The 12,696-nt window shown below is 49.3% G+C and overlaps 1 protein-coding gene across 2 annotated transcripts; it reads right to left on the bottom strand.

Annotated features, from left to right (window-relative positions):
• Positions 1-5,419: 5,419 nt before the first annotated feature.
• Positions 5,420-12,233, bottom strand: LOC117002215 (U1 small nuclear ribonucleoprotein A-like). 2 transcript variants are annotated; one of them, XM_033071103.1, is made up of 7 exons: positions 12,182-12,233; positions 11,749-11,833; positions 11,111-11,283; positions 9,931-10,119; positions 8,898-9,068; positions 8,010-8,098; positions 5,420-6,965 (listed from the first exon to the last, which is right to left on the bottom strand). In XM_033071103.1, the coding sequence occupies exons 2-7, from the start codon at positions 11,819-11,821 to the stop codon at positions 6,806-6,808; spliced, it is 855 nt and encodes a 284-aa protein (XP_032926994.1). In that variant the 5' UTR covers positions 11,822-11,833; positions 12,182-12,233; the 3' UTR covers positions 5,420-6,805. The 2 variants fall into 2 exon arrangements, with proteins under 2 accessions (XP_032926994.1, XP_032926995.1); XM_033071104.1 differs by having other exon boundaries at positions 12,164-12,205.
• Positions 12,234-12,696: the final 463 nt, after the last annotated feature.

The following is a 12,696-nucleotide window of genomic DNA, read 5'->3' as shown; positions in this document are numbered from 1 at the left end:
TTTTGCTACCAAAAATATGGTCCTGAGAAGACACAAGCAAAAAGACAACACCAAGCCCGGGTTCGGTGCTGGGTGAACACACACGCTGATCCGACCTCTATTGCATCAGATCCCCTTGTGTTCACAAATGCCATCCTGGGCAGCCCGTTTTTCTACAGTTTTTCTGGCCTGGGGCAAAAGTCCCTTTGTTTCTGCCGTGGATTCCCATATTCATGTTGTTTCCTTTCTCCACCTGGACTAGACAAAAACAGTTACAGTGCAGCAATGAATTTTGATGTGTGCAGAGTTTGGTTTACGGGAACTGGGTATTGAAATGTAGGTTTTCCTGAGGACCTTGCTTATCTTGATCGGTGATTAGCAAGTCCTTATGGCCGGGGAGTTTCCTGGCCTGTCCCATAAGGAGTTACCTCCGTTGGGGCTGGTGCTATTAACTTGCTAATTGCGGCAACGCTGGAATCCAGTGAAGCAATTTTTCTCCTCTCTGGGGCTCAGCGTACCTAAAGTTCCTTTATTAAATTCTTTATTTCTACAAACATGATTTATCTTTCACAAAACACAAATTACTTTATAACATCTATCACAATCCCTCCCCTTTTACATAAACATATTAATTTTTGTTTCCTTCATTTTTTTTCCCCCTTAATCTTTTTCTGATTTCTTACTACCATCCCATTTTTCTAGTGATTGTTCTCGACAGTCTTGATAAGTGGGCTTATCCCTCTAATTTTTTTTTCAAAATTTGCTAGTGCCTCTACTGCATTGGTTTTTACTTCTTTTGCTCCCAAGTTTATTATTTTGGATCTTCTATTACCCCCTAGTCCTGCAGCGAGTTCTGGATCCATGGGCATGGCTGATGTTTGCATACTTTGCACTGCTGAGTGTATTGATCTAATAAAACATGGTATCAGAAAAGGTAAAAAGATTATTCCAGTTACTGAGCAGAGTACAGTAATTTCACGATTATAAGCCGCACTGAGTATAAGCCGCACTTCCGGGTGCCAGCAACTTTTCATTCTCTGTCCATACATAAGCCGCACCTGATTATAAGCCGCACGTTACAATACAGAGTGTGATAAAAGGTATCTGTTCTATCACCATCTGTTGAGGGTGGGGGCAGTGATCCTTATCTCAACGGCAGATATTCTGCTAATGGGCCATCCACTGAAACCAGGCAGGGCATTGTTCTTTATCTTTTCACAACCCATCCTTCCTCCAGGGAATTATCTTCTGCTCATGGCCATTGAGTCCCACTGTGGGACTGATAAAATTACTGCATCCCATTGGAAGTTGCTCCAGCCAGGGGGAAGAGCCCAACATTTCTTACCAAGATAAAAACAGAGGTTTTGGGACACTAAGGGATCTTCTTTCTCCACTGGACTCCAGAGGGAAGCTGGATTTCTCCACATCACCACTGGACCTCTGGAGGGAAACTGCACCTTCTACAGGAGCATTGCTCCAACTGAATCACATCTGTCACTGCAGGAGGATGCAGCCACCATTTAATGGGACTGCTGCCAACACCCTGCCTGACAGGGTGTCAGGTTGTACTCTGACTTTGTCAGGGTTTGGGGTTTGTTCTTTGTAGTACTGTATTTCTATTTTAATTTCCCTAGAAAAGAACTGTTATTCCTAATTCCCATATTTTTGCCTGAAAGCCCCTTGATTTCAAAATTATAATAATTTGGAGGGAGGGGGTTTACATTCTCCATTTCAAAGAGAAGTTCCTGCCTTTCTCAGCAGACACCTGTCCTCCCAACTAAAACAGCAACTTCTTGTTCTTTGTCCATATATAAGCCGCACCTGATTATAAGCCGCACTTCAGGTTCAGACCAAAATTTTAGTCAAAATGGTGCAGCTTATAATTGTGAAATTACTGTAACTACCTTTTTCACTACACTCCCTCGAATAACTGGTTCCACCAAGAGTTCTGAAGAACGGAGTTCCATTTCTGTACAGGGACGTGTGCTACCTTCTTTATTTCTGCAGCAAGTCCCTGATAGTTTCTCCATAATCGTCAATTTCTATACAGCATTCTGATTCATTGAACTTTCCACAGACTCCCCCTTCTTTGGCTAACAAATAATCCAATGCTAGTCTCTTCTGATACACAAAGGCTCTCATCTGGGAATGCTGTTTGGCCAATAACTCAAGGGCATCCAAAATACGGTTTGACACAATTTCTACTACTGCCTGCAGCTTTATCAATCTGTTTAACAGGTAAACTGGGGTTCTGTATTTTCAACTCTCATCCTGTGCCCATGTTGCAGGACCATAATATTCTATTATCCTCTCAGCAGGCCATTCCTCCCCCGCCCCTCAAGTTTGGCTACCACTTAGATCAGGAAGTTTCCTTTTTAACTCCCTTTTTCCCCTGTTCAAGGTCTCATAGAGAGGTGCCCCTAACAACCCACTGTCAGATTTTGGCAGAGTAAAGAAAACAGGCTGAATCATCCCCAGAGTGCATGATCCCTTCTATTTTTGTGGTAACTTACTGTATGCTTTCTTTCTATATACCCAGTATATTCTATCGGGGGGTCTCCATGGTATTTTTGTGTTCTCCAGCTCAGCCCAGTAAGTACTTAGTTCTCCCAGTGATTGGTAAGGATTAGCTCCAGAGCCTTTGTTCCAGCAAAGTCCAATCTTGTCACTCCACTCAGAGTTGTTTCTTTTTTTGAGACTCCAGTACCCAGCAGGGGGGTTCTGGTTGCCAGATCTTACTTTTGTTATTTGAATTTACTGCTAGGGTGGATATACATGGGGTGTACCCCACCACCTCTGTATACTTCCTTCCCTCCTGACTGATACAAATTGTTCCAAATACTCTTTTTTTTCCAAAATCCAATCCTCAGGTCTTTGGAGTGTTTTTGAGATATGTATGCTATCCCCTCTCAAGAGCTGCTCTGGAGTTAAACTCTCACCTTTCCAGGGCCACTTTTCTGCTGATTTAAGTTCTCCACAGATCCAGCAATTGCACAATCCCAATTCCGTTACATTTTCTTGCATGAGGTCTATAAACAAGTTCTTGTCTGAGCCCAGCAGTCCCCAATCATTACATTGTTTTTTTAATTGATCTTATTGCTCACTCAAGGTCCTTAATCTTTCTTGTTCCAGTCTTTTTTTTTCTCATTTCTGATTCTTGATTTGGTTTTTTTATTTCTAAGGCCACCTGTTTCATTTTGCATTTGGGATCCATGCCTTCCCTGTCCCTTTGAAAAACAGAAAGTGTTATCGAATTGTGTACAGATCCAGTCATCATTTTCCTCAAGGAGGTCAGTGATGACTGATTCACTGTTAGTGATTATCCCATTTTCATACCTTAAATTCTTGCCCACCATAATACACATTTTAAATAGAGTATGGTCATAGCACAATTGATTTACTTGGAAGTAAGCCAAAAACACTGACTTCTTCTTTCCCTCTACCCATCCTGTAGGGTTACATCGATCACATGTGGGAATGGGTACTGGGATTGTATTTCTTTTCTGGATGTTGTGAGCGACTGTCTCTGAGTGCCCGTTCCCATATCTTACCTTGATGTTATGTTATTTTCGCGTCTAATTCACACCTCGCATACCGAGTGCCCGTTACAGGTACAATACCCCTCTTTTCCCCTGCTGGTGCAATTGGCTGGGGCAGGGTGTGCCGGGTGTTAATTCGTGGGCATTCCCCGCACTCATTGCTGGGGCTTTGTTCCACAGGGTGTGTGCAACTCCTTGGGTATGCATTAATCGGTTGGTACGTGACCAGGCTCAGGCTCACTAGGATTCCCCATAGGTGTGCTTCTCTGCCTTTGCCTAGGCCCACTGGATTGCATCCAGCAGTGAGGTAAGCCATCTTCTTGGCACCAGAAGTATTCACTGGGGACTAATGCCCAGCCCGAGCTGCATACTGTCTCTTACAGGCACCCCTGGATGATTTGACCATGTCTGCCCCTCAGGGTACTTTATTTGACCTTCGACACTCGACTGCTAAAATTTGAGCCCAGCACTCTAGTTTTCCACTAACCCCGTGCCAGTACAAGAATAACCACACTGGAGAGTCTAATTCAATGAGATTCAAAGTAGTGACTAGTATGAGGAGTTTGTCAGTCAGAGACAGTTTTTCTTCAAGACACTTAGTACACAAACCCCTAGGTCTAGTTCCTTCAATACATCCATCTGGTCCGGCCTGTGCAGTCCCAGTCTGGGGGATCCCAGACTGGAGGATCCCAGTCCATGTGATCCCAGCTTGTACAGTCCCAGTCCATGAGATCCCAGTTTGTACAACCCCAGTCTAATGGCCCTGATCCATCTGGTCCCAGTCTGTGCAGTCCCAGTCTGAAGGATCCCAGTCCATGTGATCCCAGCCCCCATGATCTCAGTCTGGATGGTCCTGCATGGCTCACACTGCCAGGCTCCGGAACTGCAGTTCCTAGTCAGGAAAAAAAGTTCCTGCCTGTACTGGTTTTGGTTCTCCAATTTGAGATTTCCCAGCCAAGGCACCCATTTATGTCATGGCTTTAGTATCCCAATCCTGTTCCCATGCCTGTTCCCAATCCTTATCTCGTTCCCGTTCCCCATCCCATTCTCAATCCTCTTGCTGTTCCCCTTCCCCATCCCGTTCCCCTTCCCAATCCTGTTCCTCATGCCAATCCTGTTCCTGATCCCAATCCCATTCCTATTCCCATTCCAATCCCATTGACATTCCCGTTCCCAATCCTGATCCCATTCCTGTTCCCTATCTCATTCCCAACCTCGATCCCTTTCCCAATTACAATCCCGTTTACATTCCCAATCTCGATCTCATTCCTGTTTCTGATCCCTCATTCTCAATCTCACTCCCAACCCCGCTCCCATTCCCAATCCCTATCTTGTCCCAATTCCTATCTTGTTCCCATTCCCAATCCTGTTATCGTTCCCATCCCCGTTTCTGATCCCTATCTCATTCCCAATCTCTATCCCAATCCCAATCCTCGTCCCAATACTGATCCCATTCCAAGCCCTATTTCATTCCCATTCACGATCCTATCCCGTTCCCATTCCCAATTCCAATCCCTATCCTGTTCCCGATCCCGTTTCCAATCCCGTTCCCGATCCCACTGCTGTTTCCAGGGAATCGTTTTGATCTCAACCTCCACCCCAAAACTGGGAGGGTCAAAACCCCCCAAATCGTGGGTTCAAACATCCCCAAACCCCAAATTTTGGGGTCAAAAACCCAAATGTTGGGGTTTGAAATATTTGGGGTGTCCAACCCCCTGATGCCAAAGTTTGGGGTTAAACCTCCCTGATCCCCAAATTCTGGGGACAGATCCCCTGATCTCAAACCCTGCGGTATCAAAACGCCCCCAAACTTTGGGATCAAACCTCCCCCATCCCCAAACTTTGGGGTCAAACCCACCAGACCCCAAAACTCCTCCACCTAAACCACTCCAGTCCTGGGGTCACAGCAGTGTTCATTTGGGATTTATTTGGGGTTGATTTGGGATTTATTTGGGGTGGGGGCAGCTCCAGGTGCAATGTCTGCAGAGACCCTGGGTACAATGCTGCATGTGGGAAAAACCCCAAAAACCCCTGGGGAACCCCAAAAACGGGACATGGGATAGGAAAAGGGATTTGGGGTTGGTTTGGGATGTATTTGGGGTGGGGCAGCTCCAGGTGCAATGTCTGCAGAGACACTGGGTACAATGCTGGGGGTGGGAAAAACCCCAAAAACCCCTGGGGGACCCCAAAAACACCTTGGGAACCCCAGTGATGGGATTTGGGGTGGGAAAAGGGATTTGGGGCTGGTTTGGGTTATTTTTATTTGAGGTGGGGCAGCTCCAGGTGCAATGTCTGCAGAGACCCTGGGTACAATGCTGCAAGCTGGGAAAACCCTTAAAATATCCGTGGAACCCCCAAAAAAAAGATTTGGGATGGGAAAAGGGATTTGGGATCGGTTTGGGATTTATTTGGGGTTGCTTTGGGATTCATTTGGGGTGGAGGCAGCTCCAGGTGCAATGTCTGCAGAGACCCTGTATGCAATGCTGGGGTGGGAAAAACCCCAAAAACCTCTCGGGAACCCTAAAACCACTTGGGGAACACTAAAATGGGGATTTGGGGTAGAAAATAGAGATTTGGGGAAGAAAAGGAAGATTTAGGGGAGGAAAAGGGGATTTAGGATGGGGATTGAGGATGTGAGGTCAGGATTTTGGTGGGAAAAGGGGATTTGGGATTGCAAAAGAAGATTTTGGATGGGAAAAGAAGATTTGGAATGCAAAAAAGATTTGGGGTGTGAAAAGGAGAATTTGAGGTGGGAAAAGGAGAATTTGGGGTCTAAAAAGCACATCTGGCTTGCACAAAGAAGGATTTTGGGGTTGGAAAAAGGAGGATTTGGGATTAAAAAAGGATTTGGGATAAAAAACGGAGGAGTTGGGATAATAAAAGGAGGATTTGGGCCGAGCTGAACTTACCTGGGGAGTGTGGGCAGGTGGGAGGTTTGAGGAAGGGTCAGAACCATTTCTGGGGAAATTTTCGGGTATTTTGGGGTAATTCTATGGTATTTGGGGCCAGTTCTGTGGGATTTGTTGGCAGTTTTCTGGGATTTTTGGTGTTTGGAGCTGGTTTTAAGCAATTCTAAAATATTTGGGGGCAGCTTTGAGGGATTCTGGGGTGGTTTGGAGGGATTTGGGGGTGTTTCTAGTTGATTTTGGGGCAGCTTGAAGGGATTTGGGGCATTTTGGGGCAGTTTTGGGATATTGAGGGGCAGCTTTGAGGCATTTCTCTGGGATTTTGGGGCATTCCAGGTCCGTTTTTTGCGGGGTTTGGGGCTGTTTGGGCAGGGTTTGGGGTCACTTTTTGGCGAAGGAGATCTTCATGGCGTTGCTCTGGGTGATCTTGAAGCCCTGCAGGGCCTCGCGGGCGGCGCCCGCCTGCACCTCGGTGTCAAACTCCACAAAGGCGATGTCGTGGCGCCCGGGCACCAGGCGCACCTCCTTGAACCCCGGGAACCTGGCACGGGGGAACGGGGTCAGGGACAGCCCAAAACCGCGGGAATGGTCCCCAAAACACCTGGGAATGGTCCCCAAAACCCCAGGAATGTTCCACAAAAAAACTCAGGAATGTTCCCCCCCAAAATTCTGTGAATGTTCCCTCAAAAATTCAGAAATGGTCCCTCAAAAACCCAGGAATGGTCTCCCAATGAAATCTGGGACTGTTCCTTCAAAGAAATCTGGGAATGTTCCCCCAAACACCCAAGAATGGTCCCCAAAATCCCAGGAATGGTGTCCCAAAAACCTGGGAATGGTCCCCAAAAAATCCAAAGAATGTTCCCTCAAGAAACGCAGGAATGTTCCCCCAAATCCAGGAATGTTTTCCAAAAAAATTGGGAATGTTCCCCTGAAAATTCGGGAATGTTTCCCCAAACCTGGGAATGGTCCCCAAAAACCTGGGAATGTTCCCCAAACACTTGGGAGTGATCCCCCAAACACCTGGGAGTGTTCCCTAAAAAAAACCAAGGAATGTTCCCCAAAAAACTCCGGAATGTTCCCCCCAAAATTCTGTGAATGTTCCCTCAAAAATACAGAAATGTTCCCCAAAAATCCAGAAATGTTCCCCCAAACAACCCAGGAATGGTCTCCCAAAAAATTCAAGAGTTTTCCTCCAAAAAAACCCAGGAATGTTCCCCCCAAAAATTTGGGAATCTTCCTTCAAATAAAATTGGGAATGGTTCCCCAAAAATCCAGGAATGTTCCCAAAAACACTCAGGAATGGTCTCCCCAAAAACCTAGAAATGGTCCCTCAAAAAAAAGGGAATGCTCCCTTAAAAATTCAGGAATGTTCCCTCAAAAATTCAGAAATTATCCCTGAAAATCCCCAAATTCCACCCCCGCTTCCCCCCAAATCCAGAAACATTCCTCCAAAAATCCAGAAACCACCCCAAAAATCCTGAAATTCCCCCCCAAAATCCCAATATTTCCCCTCAAAATTCCACCCCCTCCCCCCTGAGCTCCCCCAGACCCCGGAATTCCCGAATTCCCGATTCCCAGCTCTCACTGCTTGAAGAGCATGGACAGCATCAGCTCCTTGGTCTCCTCGGGGAGCTTGGGCAGGAACAGGATGTGGTTCGGGGGGTTCTCCGACAGCTGTGGGAACGGGGGGGAACCAAAATCAACCAAACCCAGCTCAAAAGCAGCCAAAATCAGCAAAAATCAGTCCCAAATCAGCCAAAATCAGTAAAAAGGCAACCCAAATTGGCCCCAGATCAGCCAAAACCAGCTCAAAAGCAGCCAAAATCAGCCCCAAATCAGCTCAAAAGCAGCCCCAAATCAGTAAAAAGGCAACCCAAATGGGCCCCAGATCAGCCAAAATCAGCCCCAAATCAGGCAAACACACAAAAATCAGCCGTAATCACCCCAAGATCACCCCATAATCAGCTCCAAAATCAGCCCCAAACCAGCCCAAAGTCACACTGGATACATACCAAAACATCACCAAAAATCTCACAAGAATCCCCAAAATCTGCAAAAAACCTGCCCCAAACCCCCTGGGGACGGGGCCACTCCCAGGGGATCCTGGGATTTGGGGCCATTCCAGGTGTGGGATCATGTGACCCCATTAACCCCACAAATCCCCCAATTAACCCCACTGATCCCCCATTAACCCTATAAATCCCCTATAGCTCAGCTTATAGGGTCACTCACAGGCTGTGGGGTTGGCATCGGGGCCATTCCAGGATCTGGGACCGTTCCTGGGGGTGTGGTCATGCCCAGGGGGGGATGTGACCCCATTAACCCCATCAATCCCCCATTAACCCTATAAATCCCCTATAGCACACAGGCTGTGGGGAGCGCATGGGGGCCATGCTCGGCTGCGGGGCCATTCTCAGGGGTTGGGATGTGACCCCATTAATCCCATCAATCCCACAAATTCCCCATAACTCACAGGCTGTGGGGTGGGCATGGGGGCCATTCCAGGATTTGGGGCCATTCCAGGGGGGATCCCAGGGTTTGGGGCCATTCCCAGGGGTGGGATCATGCCTGGGGGGGGGATGTAGGGTGGTTGCCCCCCCAGGTGTGGCAGCATCCGGGGCGGCTGCGCCAGCGGCGGCATCCCCTGAGGAGAGACCCCAAAAACAGCCCACAGTTACCCCAGAGCACAGAGAGAACCCCAAATTACCCCAAACAGCCCAAATTATCCCAAAAACACCCCACAGTTACCCCAGAGAACAGAGAGAATCCCAAACCACCCCAAAACACCCCAAATTATCCCGAAAACAACCCACAGTTACCCCAGAGCACAGAGAGAATCCCGAATTACCCCAAACCACCCCAAATTATCCCAAAAACAATCCACAGTTACTCCAGAGAACAGAGAGAATCCCAAATTACCCCAAAACCACCTCAAATTATCCCAAAGGAACAGAGAGAACCCCAAATTATCCCAAAACAGCCCAAATTACCCCAAAACCACCCCAAATTATCCCAAAGGAACAGACAGAACCCCAAATTATCCCCCAAACCATTCCAAATTATCCCAAAGGGACAGACAGAAACCAAACGCACAAACAGAACCCCAAATTACCTGATCCCGAATCCCATAAGTGACCCCCATAACTGACCTCAAATCCAACAGCTGACCCCAAATCCCATAACTGACACGAAATCCCATAGCTGACTCCATAACTGACCCCATAAACGGCCCCATAACTCACTGGCACTGTGCTCTGTGCCCCAGCCCCAATCCTAAACCCCATACCTGACCCCAAATCCCAGAACTGATCCCACAACTGATCCCAAATTCCATAACTGACCCCATAAATCCCCTGGCACGCACAGACACTGCGCCCTGGCCCCGATCCCAAATCCCACACCTGATCCCAAATCCCATACCTAACCCCAAATCCCATAAGTGACCCCATAACTGATCCCAAATCCCAGAAGCCACACTAAATCCCACAGCTGAGCCCATAACTCACAGGCACTGTGCCCTGTGCCCCCTGGGCCCCGGTGCCCTTTTTGGGGCCGGGCGCGTCCCCGCCCTTGGCCTTGCGCTTGTCCCGTTTCCGTTCCCGTTCCCGGTCCCGCTCCCGGTCCCGTTCCCGCTCCACGAACGTTCCCTTCATCTTGGCGATGATGTCCGAGTCTGTCTTGGCGTACTGGATCCTCTGCAATGGCAGTTCCCATATTTTGGGGTTTTCTGAGGGATTTCTGGGGGATTTTTTGGGGGATTTCCAGGAGGCATTTTGGGGTTTTTCAGGGATTTCTGGAGGACCAGGGGCATTTCCAGGAGGCATTCTGAGGTTTACCAAGGGATTTTGGGGTTTCTGAGGGATTTTGGGAAGTCCTAGTAGGGATTTGGGAATTAATGAAGGATTTTGAGGGAATTCAGAAAGACTTGGGGGGCATTTGGGAGTTTCTGAGGAATTTTGAGGGAATTAATGGAGATTTTTAGAGGCGTTCCCAGAGGGGTTTGGGGGTTTCCAACAGATTTTTGGGGGGTCCAAGTTGAATTTGAGGTTTCATCGTGGCCTTGGCATAGAAGGGAAAACTTAGGGAATTTTGGGTTGGAGTTCAGATTTTTTCCCAGAATTTCAGGATTTTCCCCAGAATTTCAGGGCTTTTTTCCTCCAAAACTCTGGGTATTTTCCCCCAAATTTCTGTTTCACCATATGCTTGTTCTAGAAGGAAAACTTTGGGGCTATTCCCAGTTTGATTTGAGAGGGATCCCAGGGGATTTGGGGATTTTTTCTCAAGAATTCAGGGTTTTTTCCCAAAATTTGGGGGTTTTTTTCCAATATCTCAGGATATTTCCCCAGATTTGTGTCTCACCATGGGCTTGTCATAAAAGGGGAACCTTTGGGGTGTTTCTGGCTGGATTTGGGGGATATTTGAGGCTGCATTTTGAGGTTTTTTTCCCAGGAATTTGGGATTTTCCCCAAAATTTCAGATTTTTTCCCCAAATTCGGGGTTTTTTCCTCCCCAAACCCCGGTATTTTGCCCCAGGTTCTGTCTCACCATGGGTTTGTCGTAGAAGTGGAAGCTCCTGGATGTTCCTGGTTGGATTTGGGGGATATTTGAGCTGTATTTTGGGTTTTGTTCCCAGGAATTCAGGATTTTTCCCCAAACCCCAGTATTCTTCCCCAGGTTCTGTCTCACCATGGGTTTGTCGTAGAAGGGGAAGCCCTGCATGGAGCGCAGGGCATTGCTGGCACTGCTCATCTCCTTGAAGATGACGAAGGCCTGGCCCCGCATGCGGAGACTGCGCGACACCAGAATGTCCAAAATCTGCCCAAACTGGGAGAAAATGGCGTAGAGGGACTTCTTCAGCTCTGGGGGGACAGGGACAGCACGGTGACATTGGGGACAGCACAGGGACATCGGGGAGAGCACAGGGACAATGGGGACACAACGGGGACACAACAGAGACAGCACGGTGACATTGGGGACAGCACAGGGACAATGGGGACAGCAGAGGGACAACACAGGAACAAAGGGGACATGAGCACAGGTGACAATGGGGACAGAAAAGGACCAAGGGGACAAGGTGGGAATGGCCACAGGGACTGCTTTGGCTCTGAGGACACATGGGACAATGACAGGGACAAGGAAACGATGGCGACAAGGTGAGGGCACAGGGACAGCTCTGGGGACAGTGACAAGGACAGGTGACAGTGGGGACAGGGACAGCTCCAGCTCTGGGGACACACGGACAGGTGACAGTGGGGACAGGGACAGCTCCAGCTCTGGGGACACAGACAGGTGACAGTGGGGACAGACCCCCAGCCCCCACCCACCGTCCTTCTTGATCTTCTCGTTGAGGTTGTTGATGTAGATGGTGTGGTTGGGGCGGGGCTCCTGCACCGCCATGGCCGGGACCCTCTGTGGGACAGGGGGCATTAGGGGGCTGGGACCCCTCTGTGGGGCAGTTAGCGGGGCTGAGAGCCCTCTGTGGGGACAGGGGTCCCAGACCTACGTCAAACTCTCCCAATTCCCCCTCAAACACCACTCAACCCCCCCAAATCCACCCGGTTCCACCTCAGATATCCCATTTCCTCCCAAAGCCTTCCCAAACGCACCTCAAACCCCCCTAAACCCCTCCATCTCCCCCGGACCCACCTCAGCTCCCTCTTCAGCCTTCCCAAACGCACCTCAGACCCCTCAATTCCCCTCAGACCCCCCCAAATCCTCCCATTTCCCCCCTGGTCCCACCTCAAGCTCCCTCCTCACCAGCTCTCCCCTCACGCTCTCCCGCCGCCGTCTCCTCCGCGCCTGCGGAGGCCCCTCCTAGCCAATAGCAGCACATTGCTCCCCGAGCCAACCAATCAGCGCGCGTATCGCCGCAGCAAAGCCCGCCTCTCACACCCCGCTGCAGCCAATCAGAGGCTAGGCGGAAGTGACGCTCGCTGATTCCGGGGCCGGGTATTGAGCGGGTGCCCCTTTTTCCCCCGGACCCCGGGACCCTCCCCGGGATCCCCGGGGCTCGGGCGGTGCTGAAGGAAGCGCTGCAAGGAGCGGGGCAGGAGAGGCCGGGGGGCTCCGGGAGCTGCTGAAGCGGTGCAGGGACAGGTGGGGGAGGGGCGGGGTCAGAGGTGCAGGACAGAACACCACAGCCAGTACCCTGCTTGAGGGCAGTGTACCATGGAAACAGCAAGCACTGACAAGCACAGCTCTACACAGTCCCTTGGCAAGCATCCACCTCAGCCAGGCCAGAACTGTCCAGAGCCAGTGGTGGGGTCTCAGTC

The sequence above is a fragment of the Catharus ustulatus genome, chromosome 12 (genome assembly GCF_009819885.2).
Source record: "Catharus ustulatus isolate bCatUst1 chromosome 12, bCatUst1.pri.v2, whole genome shotgun sequence".
NCBI lineage: Eukaryota > Metazoa > Chordata > Aves > Passeriformes > Turdidae > Catharus > Catharus ustulatus.
The sequence above is the reverse complement of the archived record's forward strand: the minus strand, read 5'-3'. Positions and strand labels throughout refer to the sequence as shown.